The sequence below is a fragment of the Nerophis ophidion genome, linkage group LG23 (assembly GCF_033978795.1).
Source record: "Nerophis ophidion isolate RoL-2023_Sa linkage group LG23, RoL_Noph_v1.0, whole genome shotgun sequence".
Taxonomy (NCBI): domain Eukaryota; kingdom Metazoa; phylum Chordata; class Actinopteri; order Syngnathiformes; family Syngnathidae; genus Nerophis; species Nerophis ophidion.
In genome coordinates, this window is record NC_084633.1 from 2,254,675 (window position 1) to 2,273,891 (window position 19,217).

The 19,217-nt window shown below is 36.3% G+C and overlaps 1 protein-coding gene across 13 annotated transcripts in view; it reads left to right on the forward strand.

The window, feature by feature from the left end:
* Positions 1–19,217, forward strand: part of rbfox1 (RNA binding fox-1 homolog 1) — a 344,384-nt gene that overhangs the window by 233,079 nt on the left and 92,088 nt on the right. For 12 of the 13 annotated variants that reach the window (XR_009803976.1, XR_009803974.1, XR_009803975.1 and 9 more), the window contains 3 exons: positions 2,658–2,804; positions 4,659–4,712; positions 11,658–11,750. Coding sequence is in view for 10 of the 13 variants with exons in the window: in XM_061885348.1 (XP_061741332.1) it covers positions 2,658–2,804; positions 4,659–4,712; positions 11,658–11,750 (294 nt within the window). In the remaining 3 variants the exon portion in view is untranslated. The remainder of the gene's footprint in view (positions 1–2,657; positions 2,805–4,658; positions 4,713–11,657; positions 11,751–19,217) is intronic. The other variant, XM_061885347.1, reaches the window with a different exon arrangement.

Here is a 19,217-nt window from a genome sequence, read left to right on the forward strand (position 1 = left end):
CTTGTCCAGGGTGTACTCCGCCTTCCGCCCGATTGTAGCTGAGATAGGCACCAAGCTTCCCCCCCGCGACCCCAAAGGGGAATAAGCGGTAGAAAATGGATGGATGGATAGAGAAAAAGAAGGAATTTTTTGACCACAGCGACTACTACAATGCGAGATTTGTGCAAAGCACATCAGTAAACGTCTAACATATTTGGAGATATCCATCATTTAGAGGAAGTTTGAAGGAAGGCAAGGTTGTTTTATAAATATTTCATCAATGTCCCCATAGTTGGATTACACTATTTTCAGGACTTTCGCAGATTCCAAACAGACATTAAGTAAGAAAAGTGGGTTTTGCATAATGGCAATGTACCACCTCAGCCAATATTTGTTGGCTATAGTGTGCATTTGGTACAACATTGAGATAATTTAACCCTGGCTGGTACACCACCATGGCTAGAATAATCTGTAGTGCGACATGTCTGTCGAAAATATGGCAGCACTGTTAATGAATAGGGATGTTTTTTTTACCTTTTGGCTGCTGAGGGGCCTTGTGGTTAGAGTGTCCGCCCTGAGATTGGCAGGTCGTGAGTTCAAACCCCGGCCGAGTCATACCAAAGACCATAAAATTGGGACCCATTCCCTCCCTGCTTGGCACTCAGCATCAAGGGTTGGAATTGGATTGGGAGTTAAATCACCAAAAATGATTCCCAAGCGCGGCCACCGCTGCTGCTCACAGCTCCCTTTACCTCCCAGGGGCTAGAACAAGGGGATGGGTAATTTTACCACAACTAATGTGTGTGTGACTATCAGTGGTACTTTAACTTAAATTGTGTTCAATAAAAACACAGTCAAAATGCTTAAATTGATGCACAATAGTTAACAGTTTGAAATGTTTTAGAGTTGAAGGCTTTTTAATTGTCTTCTGGAGAAACTATATGTTCAGGAAAAAGTACATGTATATGCACTTTTCGTCCCTTTTGATAAGCTATGATGGAAGCAATATTTTTGCAAATTTTGCACGAAAACAAGAAAATCTTAGCTCTTTTTGAAAAAGACAAAGCCATCGAGTGAACAATGTTAACATTTTAAAAACAAGTTTATTGTTACTGTGTTAGGTTTATTAACATTTACAACCCAGTGAATCCTTTGCATGTTTCTTCTGTGTATTGACACAGAATGAGCCTTGTTTAACTGTTACTAGTTGAGTCAAACCAAGTTCCATGATACAAATATTAAGTTGTTGTAGATCTTATCTCATTTATTTAGCTACAGTACAGGCCAAAAGTTTGGACACACCTTCTCATTCAATGTTTTTTCTTTATTTTCATGACTATTTACATTGTTGATTATCAATGAAGGCATCAAAACTATGAATGAACACATGTAGTTATGTACTCAAGGTGAAATAACTGAAAACATGTTTTATATTCCAGCACGATGCAAGAGGGGTTAGTGCGTCTGCCTCACAATACGAAGGTCCTGAGTAGTCCTGGGTTCAATCCCGGGCTCGGGATCTTTCTGTGTGGAGTTTGCATGTCCTCCCCGTGACTGAGTGGGTTCCCTCCGGGTACTCCGGCTTCCTCCCACCTCCAAAGACATGCACCTGGGGATAGGTTGATTGGCAACACTATAATGGCTCTAGTGTGTGAATGTGAGTGTGAATGTTGTCTATCTGTGTTGGCCCTGCCATGAAGTGGCGACTTGTCCAGGGTGTAAACGCCTTCTGCCCGATTGTAGCAGAGGTAGCCACCAGTGCCACCCCTTGAACAAGAAGACGCTGCGGAATAGAAATGTTTTGACGCAACTTATAAACAAAGGCAAAATGCATTAAATGATGAAATGGTCGCTTGGGTTTCGAGCTAAAGGATAAACACACTCTGCTGCTGGGGTTTTGTAGATGTCTGTGTGTGCACCAATCAATCATCCTCTATGCGGTCTAATCAATGGCCGTAATAGTTAACAACAATATATTACCTTGTATTGTTTTCTCTGGTCTTCTTTAAAATGCAGCAAATTCAATCATCTCCAAAGCACGGTTTCGATTGGCAATTGAACCGCGGCAGTTTTTCACGATCCGCTATGCGGATCGTTTATTGTTTTGCCGTTTATATGTGTTTGTTGATGTTTAGTTCTGGACTCTGCCGATTCGTTGTGTTTGAGCACTTCCCCGTTTAGTCACCATGGCAACGTAGTGTGCTCCTCCTCACGGGCTCCTGTCACACACCTGTTTTTGATTATTATTTGTGTATTCAAGCCCACCTGATTCCTCAGTTCGTCCTCGGCTCATTATTTGCTAACGGCAACAATCACTTATGTATCCTCTGCTTATCTCTGCTTTAGTTGTGCTAAGTTCCGTCTTAGCTTCGCATGCGTTCGGCACGTCACCGTTTTGGAACCCTTTTTGTATCCTGCTAAGTTTAGTGTTAGCTTCCGTGCGTAGGCACGCGCTTTATTTTTCCACTTTTGTGTCAGTGTTCTTTTGTTTGATTACATTAAAATCAGTTTCTTACCTGCACTCCTGCTGACTGGTCGTTGTGCATCCTTGAAGTGGCAACTCCGCGCAACAAGTGCGCCGAACACGTGACACAGTTAAATGAACACAGTAATATCATAAGGAACATCGTTTTTTTTCCCTTTCTTTGCAATTTAGTAAGGTACTTTGTGTTCTCCAGCAGACGGATGATACCTCTCAGACAGACAGCCATCCACCAACACAGACTGTACCTGAGAACACAGACAGCAAAGCCCAACCCAAAAGACTTCATGTGTCCAACATCCCCTTCAGATTCAGAGACCCGGACCTCAGGCAAATGTTTGGCGTAAGTATACCTGTTTTATGTATTCATTTTTATTGTATTTTGCTCAAGAAAAGCAATTTCGAAAAAAACAAGTTTCATTAAATCACAGACTTTTGGTTTTTCATTTCATTCAACATTGTTTTTTATCAACCTATGAAACCAAGAGTTTTTTCCCTGCCTAGAAGAAAATAATGTGGGATAAATCACAGATCATGTAAAAACACAATTCTAAAGTTTTTTTTCTCTCTAGAACACTATCGTATTTTCCAGACTATAAGCTGCACCGGTATATAAGTCACACTCAATACATTTTAGAAGTTTAAAAGTTTTTTTTCGTCATATATTAGCCACACCGGACTAGAAGCGACAGATGTATGCTTGTATGTTGTGAAATGAGATTTATAGATGGAAATATTTTTTAAATGTTTATTTACATACCTTAATTGTTGCCAAACGGTGCCTGTAACAGTGATCAAACAAAACAGAGAAATAATTGATCTCTTTACTCATCCTTTGAGAGAAATAAAATCCTCCTTTTTTAATGTGGTTCAAGATGTTTATGAGGATTCTACTTTTTTATAATTTGCAAACACTGAGTTTGATTAGTTTTTTTAAGTGGATAATTTTAATACATTGTGAGATTTCTTTGCTGAATCCATGTCATAATGTTGTTGTTAGCGAAGAAATATAGGCGAAAGGGTCCAAAGCTTGGGGAAAAAAAGAATCGTCTTATAGTCTGGAAAATACGGTATTACTTGTGTGATGTTAAATGTATTTCTCACACACACACGCAGATACAAACACACATGGCTAGCTATATATCCATATATAAATACAGTACATACATACATATACATGTTTGTTTGTATGCATGTATATACATATATATATATGTGTGTGTGTGTGTGTGTGTGTGTGTATATATATATATATATACTGTATGTATGTGTATATATATATATACTGTATATATATGTAGACATATATATATACATATACACACACACATATATATATATATATATACTGTATACATATGTAGACATATATACATATACACACACACATATATATATATATATATTTTTTTTTTTAGTTTTTATTTATTTATTTTTTTATTTACTATTATTATTTTTTATTTATTTATTTTTCCCCCCGAGGGAACTCTCCTGAAGGAATCAATAAAGTACTATCTATCTATACATACGTATACATATACATAGTGTGTGTGTGTGTGTGTGTGTGTATATATATATATATATACATATTTTTTTTATTTTTTGGGTGTGTATATGTATGTATGTATATATATATATATAATATATATACACACATATATAATATATACATATATACATACATACATATATACACCCATATTTGTATATATATGCATAGATACACATATATATATTTATATATATATATATATATATATATATATATATACACACACACACACATGCACAAGTTTGACAAATTCTGCATTCAGGTGAAATTTCAGAATAAACTGAAAATACACTATAACCTTTACTGGTTACCTTCAAGTTTTTGATTGTAACGTATGCAATGCAGAGATACCCTCATTGTTGTGTATTATTTCAGTCAATACACTTTGTAAGGACAGTTGAATCGTAATTCATGACATGCTAATAAAGCTTAAAATTGTGAAATGTTTTAAAATGACATTTTAATGGCAAAAAAAAACTTGCCATTATAGGGGAAATGCATTGTATACGTCACTTAGGGACTTAAAGTCGAGCACAAATAGGACTTTTCAATTGTTGTTGACATGCCTACGTGTCGCCATGGGTGCTTATGGGTTAAAATGCTGTTACTTTTTTCAAAAGCAGCAATTTTTGTTTTTAATTACAGCAATTTGGCAAAGTCTTAGACGTGGAAATCATCTTCAACGAGCGTGGCTCTAAGGTCTGTACTTTTATTTTCTAGGCATGCCACTTGATAACGTTGTCACTTTTGGAGGTTGATCGAACGGCATAATCGGTCACATCATGTGGATAAAACTTGGAAATCAAGTAGACTTTCAATGTGTCCATGATATTAACGATGACTTTGACAAGAGAAACAAAATAAATAAAATACGGTACCCTTGAGCCTTAAGTGTACCAGAACAAACTGCTTAAGTACCAAACAAAACGATGTACTCGATGATGAACTACCATCAATAGTGAGGAACAACATTGGGATATTGATGAAGATATTCTACATTCTGCATGGACTGTAGGCGTGTTCAAAGATAATTAAATATCTCCCATCTCAATTACATTAACAAACTGGGGAGACATGACGGATCAATAGGGCAACAGTGAGATACTGTCCTTCGGCTGGTCCTCTCAGTTTGCTCAGTGAGGCGGAACTTTATTAAGTTTACTTTGTCTGCCGCCTTTGCAAAGATAAAAGTATTATCTAAACTTACACAAGTTTGAGATACTGGTCATTTAATCTAGAAAATACGAAATATAATTCCTTTTGAATTGAAATAAAAAAACATTTGACATCAATACTTTCATAAAAAGGAAAAATGTATTAGTTGTGTGTTCATAACTTTATTTTGCTCAAGGATTGTATCTTGAAGTAGGTATTTTTTCACTCAAAATCCAATAATCACAACACTTAAGTATGGGGGACACATTCACCATTAATTAGTTTCTTATTAACATGCAAATTAGTAACATATTGACTCTTAATTAGTCATTATTAATTACTTATTAATGCCTTATTCGGCCTTATTATACAACCAGTAAGCCATTAACTAAGAGTCTTCCCTCAATAACCTCAGAATGATTGCTTATTAATACCCCTAACCCTAACCCTTATGTTCCCCTAGTGTCCAAATAACTCTAAATTAAGTCTTTGTTACTTTAATAAGCAACTATTTAATGGTGAATATGTTCCTCATACTAAAGTGTTACCCCAATAGTATATATATTAGACAAGTCAGAAATGTATATTGGGCATTCTCAGGCAACTTTAATGATTTTTTTCAGAAGGTTTCTAAACCAAAGATGACTCATGGAATTACCATAACTAAAAGTAACAGGAGTTTCTTTTTAGCAGATAATTAGCCGACACATGTAATAAAGCCACATGGCAACAATAGAATGTGGACACTAAGTGGTGTAACAAAACGCATATTAACAAAAATAGTGTATTTAACATGACTGTTGTAAGATTTTAACTCCGACTCTGCTGGTCACAGTTGAAATGTAATTAATTATATTTACAAATTAAATAATTTATGTTGGCTTTTCCATGCAGATGATCCAGTGCACCTTCTGATTTTGGAATAATAATGATAATAATTTTAATAATTTTGGAATAATAAGATTTTCTGGTAACACTTTAGTACGGGGAGCACATATTCACCATTAATTAGTTGCTTATTAAAATGCAAATTAGTAACATGTTGGCTCTTGATTAGTCATTATTAAGTACTTAATAATGCCTTATTCTGCATGACCTTATTATACAACCAGTAAGCCATTTACTAAGAGTCTTCCCTCATAACCTCAGAATTATTGCTTATTAATAACCCTAATGCCTAGATGTTACCCCTAGTGTCCAAATAACTCTAAATTAAGTCTTTTTTATTTAAATAAGTGACTAACTAATGGTGAATATTAGGGATGTGGGAAAAAATCTATTCCAATTTGAATCGTGATTCTAAAGTTGTGCGATTAAGAATCGATTCTCATTGTAAAAAAATCTATCTATTATTATTTTTTTTTTTTAAGCAATCAAACAAAAGAATACACAGCAATACCATAACAATGGAATCCAATTCAAAAACCAAATCTGACCCAGCAACACTCAGAACTGCAATAAACAGAGCAATTGAGGAGACACAAACACGACACAGAACAAACCAAAAGTAGTGAAACAAAAATGAATATTATCAACAACAGTATTGATATTAGTTATAATTTCAGCATAGCAGTGATTAATAATCTCTCATTGACATTATTATTAGACATTTATAAAAATAATAAAAAAGAACAATAGTGTCACAGTGGCTTACATTTCCATCGCATCTCATAAGCTTGACAACACACTGTGTCCAATGTTTTCACAAAGATAAAATTATTGCAATCAGTTAACAAAACTATTACAATTATAAAAGCTTTTTTAAAAAAAATCTACTATTCTGCTAGCACGTCAGCAGACTGGGGTAGATGCTGCTGAAATCGTATGTATTGAATGAATACAGAATCGTTTTGAACGGGAAAAATATAGTCGCGACCCCAAGAATCGATATTGAAAAGAATCGTGGGACACCCAAAGATTCGCAGCCCTAGTGAAGATGTTCCCCATACTAAAATCTTACCCCAATTATATATATATATATATATATATATATATATATATATATATATATATATATATATTGGACAACTCAACAATGTATCCTGGGCATTCTCAGGCAACTTAAATACATTTTTAGAAGGTTTCTAAACTAAAGATGACTCACGGAATTAACAACTAGAAGTAACAGGAGTTTTTTTTTTGCACATAATTAGCCAATATATTTAATAAAGCCAAATGGCAACAATAGAATGTGGACACTTGGTGATTCAACAAAAATATATTAACAAAAATAGTCTATTTAACATGACTGTTATAAGATTTTAACTCTGACTCTGCTGATCACAGTTGAAATATAATTACTTATATTTACAAATGAAATAATTTATGTTGGCTTTCCCATGCAGATGATCCTGTGCACCTTCTGATTTTGTAATAATGATAATCATTTGAATAATTTTGTAATAATAAGATTTTCTGGTAACACTTTAGTAAGGGGAACGAATATTGACTATTAATTTGTTGCTTATTAACATGCAAATTAGTAACATATTGACTCATAATTTGTCATTATTAACTACTTAATAATGTGTTATTCTGCATATTCTTATTATAAAAACAGTAAGCCATCAACTAAGAGTCTTCCCTCAATCACCTCAGAATTATTGCTTATTAGTAACCCTAACCCTTATACCGTATTTTTCGGACTATAAGTTGCAGTTTTTTTCATAGATTCATAGGGTGTGACATATACTCCAGAGCGACTTATGTGTGAAATTATTAACATACCATAAAATATCAAATAATAATATTTATCTCATTCGCGAAAGAGACTAAGAAAATGTCAGCAATCGTCACACACACACGTCAGCAATCGTCACACACATGTCAACCAATAATAATCAGGCGAAGGAGGGTCATGGCAGAAGTGCATTGTGGGTCATGGAATGCTAACTGCTATATGCTATATGCTACTGCTGTAGCTATTAAAATGGATAATTTCATCGTTGGCGGTAACTTATAAAAACTGAGAAGGGCTGAACAAAAATGGCACCGAAAAGGAAATCATGTACAGCAGATTACAAGCTGGACGTAGTGAAATATGCAGCAGAAAACGACAAAAGGAAGCGCCGCATACCTTTGGAGTTGGCAGAGTTGTTTAGAAGCAACATCGAGGAAGAAGATTTCATGGGATTTATCGACAAGGAGTAACAGATTGTTTGGTAAACGTATAGCATGTTCTATATGTTATAGTTATTTGAATGACTCTTACCATAATATGTTACGTTAACATACCAGGCACCTTCTCAGTTGGTTATTTATGCATCATATAACGTACACTTATTCAGCCGGTTGTTCACTATTATTTATTTATTTGAAATTGCCTTTCAAATGTCTATTCTTGGTGTTGGATTTTATCCAAAAAATTTCCCCCAAAAGTGCGACTTATACTCCAGTGCGATGTACATGTTTTTTTCCTTCTTTGAGTCGCTCCGGAGTATACGTCGCCAGTGCGACGTATACTCCGGAGCGACTCATAATCCGAAAAATACGGTATGTTACCCTAGTGTCCACATAACTCTAAATTAAGTCTTTGATTCTTTAATAAGCAACTAATTAATGGTGAATATGTTTCCCATACTAAAGTTTTACTGTATATATATATATATATATATATATATATATATATTGGACAACTCAATGATGTATATTGGGCATTCTCAGGCAACTTTAATACATATTTTAGAAGGTTTCTAAACCAAAGATGACTCACAGAATTAACAGAACTAAAAGTAACAGGAGTTTTTAGCACACAACTAGCCAATACACGTAATAAAGCCACATGACAATAGAATGTGGACACTAAGTGAGTTAACCAAAAATATATTAACTAAAATACTGTTGTTAGACTTCACCCCCCCTGACCCTGACAGTCACAGTTGAAATATCATGAAATATATTGACACATTTAAATAATAGATTTTGACCCAATGCAGAGAATCCTGTGCGCTTTGTGATTTTGGAATAATCCACATTTTTCTTAGGGAGTAAATCTGTTAGGGCAGTGATTTTCAAATTGAGGTCGTGTAGAAGGAGTATGGCCAACTTGGTTTTAAAATGTGTACCAAACATGGCGCCCTTTTGACCAATCAGAGGGAGTATTGCCAGATGATCTCCTAAATGATTGGTCAAAAGCCCCTCTGTGACTAGAGGGCGCCATGTTTGCTCCCAACTTTGAAGCCTAGTTGGCCCTACTCTGTCTATACACGGCTCTGCTACTGGTGGTACGGGGGCTCCATCTAGAACAGAAGTGTCAAACTCGTTTTCATTGAGGGCCACGTTGCAGTCATGGTTGCCCTCAGAGTGTCGCTTTTTAACAGTTTGTAATATATGAATATACATGTGTACATTGGGGCAAAAAAGTATTTAGTCAGCCACCGATTGTGCAAGTTCTCCCACTTAAAATGATGACAGAGGTCTTTAATTTTCATCATAGGTACACTTCAACTCTGAGAGACAGAATGTGAAAAAATAATCCAGGAATTCACATTGTAAAAATTTTAAAGAATTTATTTGTAAATTATGGTGGAAAAAAGGTATTTGGTCAACCATTCAAAGCTCTCACTGATGGAAGTTGAGTTTATACCAATATGGATACATGGATGATACAGCAGAGGATTGGGAGAATGTCATGTGGTCAGATGAAACCAAAATAGCACTTTTTGGTATAAACTCAACTCGTCGTGTTTGGAGGAAGAAGAATACTGAGTTGCATCCCAAGAACACCATACCTACTGTGAAGCATGGGCGTGGAAACATCATGCTTTGGGGCTGTTTTTCTGCTAAGGGGACAGGACGATTGATCTGTGTTAAGGAAATAATGAATGGGGCCATGTATCGTGAGATTTTAATCCAAAACCTCCTTCCATTGGTGAGAGCTTTGAATGGTTGACCAAATACTTATTTTCCACCATACTTTACAAATAAATTCTTTAAAATTCCCACAATGTGACTTCCTGGATTTTTTTTTTCACATTCTGTCTCTCACAGTTGAAGTGTACCTATGATGAAAATTACAGACCTCTGTCATCATTTTAAGTGGGAGAACTTGCACAATCGGTGGCTGACTAAATACTTTTTTGCCCCACTGTATACAGTATATGATACATTAACAATGTATTCTTTTACATAAACTGCAAACAAAATCTTGAAATTTTACTTTAAAAACTAGCAGCACAGTCACCAGAATTTTACTGTAAAAGCAGTGGGGTTTTTTTACAGCATATAAAAAAATGGAATGAAAAAACAATACCACTGTTTTAACGGTAAAATTAAAAAAAAATTTTTTTGCCGTAAAATCTTGTTGTTTCAGTGCTTTTTTTTTTTTTTTTTTTTTTTATGTTTTAGTGTTTTTGTGTATATGGAAAAAAACAGTAGCAAAGTTGATTTTCTGGTTAAAAAAAAATGTAGTCAGCCGAATTTAACCCCTAAAATCTATTGTGAATTTTACAGTCTACACTTTGATTGATAATTTGTTTTGAAATCATAAGTCAAGCAGATATTTAAGTACAGTATTTATCGTTATTTTAACAACAATTGTTTTTGGAATACATGATAATATATGGAATTTTAAAAGATATGCTACAGAATGCAGTACATGATTTTTAATGTCAAAAGGGAAAGAATAAATATATTTAGTAAGAAAAGATTAAGCATTTTATTAATTCATATTATTTCCAGGCTTTCGCAAGCCACATAAAATAATGTGGCGGGCTAGATTTGGCCTTGAGTTTGACACCAGTGATCTAGAATCAGTTAATTAAATATTGAAACACAGTGTTACTGTTCAAACTTTGTGTAATGTTACACGGGCCCAACATAATAAGTATACTTGTTAAATAAAGCCTCTGCCTTATTTTTAATTAATATATAGACATGCTACGCTACTGTATTTTAATGTTGGTCAATATGTCAGTACTTGGAGAACCAAGTGATTTCTGAGGTGGTACTTGGTGGAAAAAGTATGAGAACCACTGTGTTTGGGTAAGTATTGATTGTAAATACAGGGACATGATTAAAGTGTGAATTCTAATCGTAATGTTTTTTTATTTTAAGGTCGAGGTAAGAGTAAAACATATAACATTTATGAAATGTCAAATGGTATAACTTATCTTTCATGGTAAGGTCTAAATTTGATTAATATTTCACATTTTAATTATTGCTTATACAATCAGATCCAGGTGCATGACACTTTGGGTAATTAAAACAAGTATTTTGCTGTGAATTATATTGTAAATGTATACATTTTATTTACATTCAGTGGAATGGCATATACATTATATATGATATAGATATATATATATATATATATATATATATATATATGTATATACATATATATATATATATGTATATATATATATATATATATATATATATATATATATTTTTTTTTTTTAAAGCTTTGTATTGATTTTTATTGTTTTCCAGAATACAATTAAAATGTATACATAAACCTGTTCTTCTTCTTGTTTCTGTTTTTGCATGCAGGGTTTCGGATTCGTAACATTCGAGCATAATATGGATGCCGACAGGGCCAGAGAGAAATTGCATGGCACCGTGGTCGAAGGCCGAAAAATAGAGGTGCATGTCCTCATGTTTTTTTTTTTTTTGCAACTTCTCCTCCCTCCCTTGTCCTCTATTGATGTATTTGTGCGTCTGTGTGAATGTTTGTGTGCGCATCGACCACAACATCCTCTCTTATCTTTCTTGTGAAATGACATTCAAAAGTCTCTTAAGGATTTAGTTTGGTTTGCGCCTGCAGAAGAATGTTTACATAGACAGTAACCGTTCCCAGTTGTACTTCTTCATTGTTTTCAAACCTAAAACTGAGTTATGGTTGCTCTTTGTATTTAAAAAAAAAACGTGCTTCTGGATTTAAATTTGTGAAAACAAATACATTCACTCATTAATAATATATGACCATTTATCCTTTGCAATGTCACAAGTTGACTACAACGATCACACCCTGGACTGATCAATAGTTAGACAAATAAAAACTATTTACACCCACAGGCAATTTAGATTCTGGTTAAGCTCTTAAAAGCCTGGGCCATTTTGCTCGAAAAATATATCCAAAGGTTTTACTCTGCATCTACAAGGTCTACTGTGCGTGAATGATTTTGATGCCAAAGTAAAAGGGATACTTTAATGCCTGCGCTAGAGATGAAAATGTACATATCTATCCTACAGGGTAACGACAAATGCTCCTTTTTTAGTGAGTTTTACTAGGAAAGGAATTGTACAGTTCAATCAATGTTTATCAATTAATGTTTATTTATATAGCCCTAAATCACAAGTGTCTCAAAGGGCTGCACAAGCCACAACGACATCCTCGGTTCAGAGACCACAAAAGGGCAAGGAAAAACTCAAAACCCAGTGAGACGTCGATGTGAATGACTATGAGAAACCTTGGAAATGACCGCAGATGTAGGTGAGTTTCCAATCATTTCTACATCCCTTTTTTTTTGTGATAGAGTGATTGGAGTACATACTTGTTGGTCACAAAAAACATTCATGATGTTTGGTTCTTTTATGAATTTATTATGGGTCTACTGAAAATGTGACCATATTTTGTTTCATCTGACAACGGAACTGTTGCTTTACAGAGAATAAATGGGACAATGAAAAAGGAGGATTACCTCCAAATTTTTCAGGACAAGCTAAAGTCATCAGCCTGGAAGTTGGGTCTTGGGAGCAGTTGGGTGTTCCAACAGGACAATGTCCCCAAACACACATCCAAAGTGGTAAAGGAATAGAATCAGGCTAGTATTAAGGTTTTAGAATGGCCTTCCCAAAGTCCTGACTTAAACCCCATTGAGAATCAGAATCAGACATACTTTATTAATCCCCGGGGGGAATTAAAATTTTCAGCACAATCCCATTCCAGGTCAGACATGTGGACAATGCTGAAGAAACAAGTCCATGTCACAAAACCAAAAAATTTAGCTGAACTGCACCAATTTTTGTCAAGAGGAGTGGTTAAAAATTCAACCATAGCTTGTGGATGGCTACCAAAAGCGCCGTATTGCAGTGAAACTTGCCCAAGGACATGTAACCAAATATTAACATTGCTGTAAGTATACTTTTGACCCAGCAGATTTGGTCAAATTTTCAGTAGACCCATAATAAATTCATAAAAGAACCAAACTTCAGGAATGTTTTTTGTGACCAACAAGTATGTGCTCCAATCACTCTATCACAAAAAAATAAGAGTTGTAGAAATGATTGGAAACTCAAGACAGCCATGACATTATGTTTTTTACAAGTGTATGTCAACTTTTGACGACTACTGTAGATATCAAATTTTGAAACATATGGAATTGGAAACAAAATGTAAACGATGAAAACATCTAATAAGAAAGATTTAGTATCCACATTATTCCCAGGCTTTCGCGGGCCACGTCAAATGACGTGTTGGGCCGGATCTCGCCCCCGGGCCTTGAGTTTGAAACTATTGGTCCAAGTCTTTGTCACATTAGTTAGATTTTTATGAAATTATTTATTCTGGTCTCGGAGCGTTTGTTTGTTTTCCACATTTGCTGCTTTCAAGTCATGTGGTTTAAAATAGTCCTCTGTGTGTGTGTTTAGCTTTGAACTGACGTTCTTTTAAGTCATGTCTTTTAAGTCATGTGGTTTAAATAGTCCTCTGTGTGTATGTTTAGCTTTGAACTGATGTTCTTCTCATTATGTGGCCATGGGATTATCGATATTGAGCAATTACCATAGAAACACATATACAAGCCAATACCCACTGCAGTTTCAGAAAGTTAACCTAATACAATACATGTTTTTACACTGCAGAATGAAGATAAATCGGCTGTTTTCACATAAGACCCCCCTGCAAATTTATAGATTCCCATTGAAAAAAATATTTAGGGCCTCAATTTTTGTGGGGTGGAAAAAAAAAGTGTCAGATCAATAAATGATAAATGGGTTGTACTTGTATAGCGCTTTTCTACCTTCAAGGTACTCAAAGCGCTTTGACACTACTTCCACATTTACCCAATCACACACACTTTCACACACTGATGGAGGGAGCTGCCATGCAAGGCGCCAACCAGCACCCATCAGGAGCAAGGGTGAAGTGTCTTGCTCAGGACACAACGGACGTGACGAGGTTGGTACCAGGTGGGAATTGAACCAGGGACGCTCGGGTTGCGCACGGCCACTCTCCCCACTGCGCCACGCCGTCCCTAGTCCCTAGTCACAACCAGATGGGATAGCTCAACGATAACAATAAATCAATCAAACAATCAATGTTTGTTTACATAGCCCTAAATCACAAGTGTCTCAAAAGGCTGCACAAGCCACAACAACATCCTCGGTTCAGATCCCACATCAGGGCAAGGGAAAACTCAACCCAGTGGGATGACAACAAGAAACCTTGGAGAGGACCACAGATGTGGGTGACACCCCAACCCTCTGGAGGAGACCGGTGCAATGGCCGTCGAGTGGGTCTAGCACAATTGTGAAAGTCCAGTACATAGTGGATATACCATAATAGTGAGAGTCCAGTCCATAGTGGATCTAACATAATAGTGAGAGTCCAGTCCACAGTGGATCTACCATAATAGTGAGTCTAGTCCTTAGTGGGGCCAGCAGGAGACGATCCCGAGCGGAGACAGGTCAGCAGCGCAGAGACGTCCCCAGCCGATGCACAGACGAGCGGTCAACCCCGGGTCCCAACTCTGGACAGCCAGCGCTTCATACATGGCCACCGGACCTGTGCCTCCACCCTCCACAAGGGAGAGGGAGGCAGAGCAGAAAAGAAAAGAAACGGCAGATCAACTGGTCTAAAAAGGGGGTCTATTAAAAGGCTAGATTATACAAATGTGTTTTAAGGTGGGACTTGAATGCTTCTACTGAGGTAGCATCTCTAATTCTTACCGGGAGGGCGTTCCAAAGTACTGGAGCCCAAATAGAAAACGCTCTATAGCCTGCGGACTTTTGTTGGGCTCTGGGAATCACTAATAAGCCGGAGTTGTTTGAACGAAAATGTATTGCCGAGACATATGGTACAATACATTCGACATGATAGGATGGAGCTAGACGGTGTCGTATTTTTTACGTAAGTAGTAAAACCTTATAGTCACATCTTAAGTGCACAGGAAGCCAGTGCAGGTGAGCCAGTTTAGGCTTAATGTGATCAAACTTTCTTGTTCTTGTCAAAAGTCTAGCAGCCGCATTTTGTACCAACTGTAATCGTTTAATTCTAGACAAAGGGAGGTGCAAAAATAATACGTTACAGTAATCAAGACGAGACATAACAAACGCATGAATAATGATCTCAGCGTCGCAAGTTGACAAAATGGAACACATTTTAGCGATATTACGGAGATGAAAGAAGGCCGTTTTAGTAACACTCTTAATGTGTGACTCAATTGAGAGAGTTGGGTCGAAGATAATACCCAGATTCTTTACCGAGTCGCCTTGTGTAATTGTTTGGTTGTCAAATGTTAAGGTGGTATTATTAAATAGATGTCGGTGTCTAGCAGGACCGATAATCAGCATTTCCGTTTTCTTGGCGTTGAGTTGCAAAAAGTTAGCGGACATCCATTGTTTAATTTCATTAAGACACGCCTCCAGGTGACTACAATCCGGCGTGTTGGTCAGCTTTAGGGGCATGTAGAGTTGGGTGTCATCAGCATAACAGTGAAAGCTAACACCGTATATGCCTATGATGTCAATGACGAGTGCAGGGCCAAGAACTGTACTCCGGAATACCTTTGACACAACTACAGACAAACAGACAGGTCCACCGGCCAAACCAAAATTATAGAATGCAATGTCTTGTCTTTGACTGTACAATGTCTGAGGAATAATCACGGTTTCATGATTATTATGGATTCATTAATTTCATAACACTACTAATAAGCAAATATAGATAGGTTCCAGCACCCCCCGGGATCCCAAAAGGGACGAGTGGTACAAAAATGTATGGATACATATAATATCACGTGAAATTTTTTTAGAGACACTAATTAAACAAGATAATACACATTAGAATGTGTAGAAGGGAGCAGGAAAATATAATATTTTTCTTCATCCTGCTCCATCTCAGGCATTGGTGTTTAAATGTATGATTGTATAAGTGAGGTATAATTGTCTATCAGTCAAAGATGCACATCAATGAAGGAGATAAATGTAAAAAATTAAATGAAAAAAATGAATAGAATAGAAAGTACTATATTGATCCCTGAGGAAAATTCAGCACCACAGTTTGCTCACAATAGATAATAAATACTATACAGCATTATTCACATGTGAATAATATAAATACAGTCTATTATACAGCATTATTCATATGTGAACAATATAACTATATCATACTTATATTCTACATTTAAGTACATTCAAGAAGGAACACACCTACTCAGTGGCCTAGTGGTTAGAGTGTCTGCCCTGAGGTCAGTAGGTCGTGAGTTCAAACCCCGGCTGAGTAATACCAAAGACTATAAAAATGGGACCCGTTACCTCCCAGCTTGGCACTCAGCATCAATGGTTGGAATTGGGTTTTTTTCACCAAAAATGATTCCCGGGCGCGGCCACCGCTGCTGCTCACTGCTCCCCTCACCTCCCAGGTGGTGGGTCAAATGCAGAAAATAATTTCGCCACACCTAGTGTGTGTGTGACAATCACTGGTACTTTAACTTTATATGTAGGATATAGTCTCATGGCTGTCGGTATGAAAGACCTCTTGTGTCGTCTCGTGTTGCGTTTTGGGAGTCTGAGCCTTCCACTGAACGTGCTCATTCTCCGAGTGTAGTGGGTGGGAGGTGTTATCCACAATGGCTAGGAGCTTTGCTAAACTTCTCCTCTCTGACACCACCGCCAGAGAGTCTAGCTCCACTCCCACCACATTACTGGCCTTCTTTACAAGTTTGTCCAGCCTGTTTGCGTCCCTCGCTCTCAGATCCTAGCCTCCTGTCCCTCCTTGTAGAGTGCCTGAGCGTGTTTTGACCCATTCAGCTTGATTGATCTACAAAAAGTCTATCTGTCCTCAGAATTAAATAAAAGTCAAATCTTCTGCTCTGTAAAAATCCATGCAAGTAATTCCCTTTTCCCGTTTTCGCAGCTGCTTTTTGAATACCAACTCAATGTTTCATAAAGTAACTTGCCACTAACATAAATTGACTCAGTTACTGTAACATGTTAACTTTACTTTAACGCAGTGGTGTCCAAACTATGGTCGCAGGCTTTATCAATTTGGCCCACAAAATGGCACAAGTCCAATAAGCAATTGTCTATTTTGTATTTGAAAGTTTTCAGATTTTCTAAAAAAAGGCCATGGTCTGCTAGCTGACATTTTGTCCATCTGGTGGCCAACGAAGCAATTCCAGTCAGTGGCCTTTAATTGTGCATTAAAGTGAAAAGGTTTTACTAATCCGATCCAATCCAAACAACCTTCCCTAGTCATGGTGCGGGGGAAAAAAAAGTCCAATCAGCATTAAAAAAAAATCAAAACTACACCCATTTAAATACGTTACAAGAGTTGATGGGAAAAATGCAAAACACACTCTCCACTCGTATCCATGTTTGTCACATTTTAGCTGCTTGATATTTTTGATTTTGTTTAAAATCTTTAAGGAGGATGGAAGTAAACGAGGTTGGGGTCAAATTTTCACATACTCATAATTACCAATTCTAATGATTATTTTATTATTGTAATTATAGTAATAACAAATATACATACATACATATATATATATATATAAAATGACTGTACGGTATACCGGTATTAGTACAGTACCGCGATACTAATGAATCATAGTCGGTACTATACGACCCCTGAAAAGTACCGGTCCTCCACATCCCCTCGCCCCCATCGTCGTCACCTCGTTACATTGCTGTTTTACGAGCAGAGGAGCATGTTCGGCAGCGCACAATCACAGAGTACTTACAAGCAGACATAGTGTGTAGACAGAAAAGGGAGAATGGACGCGTTTTGGCTTACAAACTAACGATAAAGGTGAAGTTATAACACTGAAACGCCCTCTGGAACGGGTGTTTTAAGACATGGCTAGCTAACTATCCGCTCAAGTCCAGCCCCAGTCGGCCGTGTTTTAGTTACTTCTAAATCACTAATTTTCGCCTCCATGGGGACCAATAAATTAAGTTTCTTACAAGTATCATCCCTGCAGGACGAGGAATAGCAAAACATGCTTCACTACACACCGTAGCTCACCGGCATCAAAATGTAAACAAACGCCATTGGAGGATCGACACCTAACATCCACTGTAATGATATCAACTACAAGCATGTATCGAGTTGATACTACTATGATTTTGTTGATAATTTTTGGCATCACAACATCTTCTTTCATTCTTTAAAAATGTATTTTATGTTTATAAACTCAGGAAACATGTCCATGGACACATGAGGACTTTGAATATGACCAACGTATGATCCTGTAACTACTAAGTGTAGATAGAACATGTTAAAAAAGAAAATAAGCAGATTTTAACCGTAAAAAAACAAGTAGATTAATTATACATTTCCTACCACTTGTCCTTAATAGTTTTGACAGAATAATGGAATGATAAATGACACAATATGTTACTGCATACGTCAGCAGACTAATTAGGACTCTTTGTTTACTTACTTCTTAAAGACAAGTTGTCTAGTATGTTCACTAATTTATTTAAGGACTTAACTGCAATAAGAAACATACGTATAATGTACCCTAAGATTTTTTGTTAAAATAAAGCCAATAATGCAATTTTTTTGTGGTTCCCTTTATTTAGAAAAGTATCGAAATAATTTTAGTCATGGTACCAAAATATTGATATCGTTACAACACTATTTCAGATTGACATATATATCAGCAAACCAAAAGCTGTGTGGAGCTAATTTTTTCTTTTTTTTTTATAAAACATTTATGTTTTAGCTTATCATACAATAATACAGCGTCCCAACTACTTACTCATCCTTCGGTTTTTCTATGTATGACCAATAGTGGTTTGGGCACCTTTGTCGACACAGTACTCTAACGCAGAGAACCTGACCTCTGGAACGTATTTTTCTGCAGAGTCCGTGTGTGCATGTCA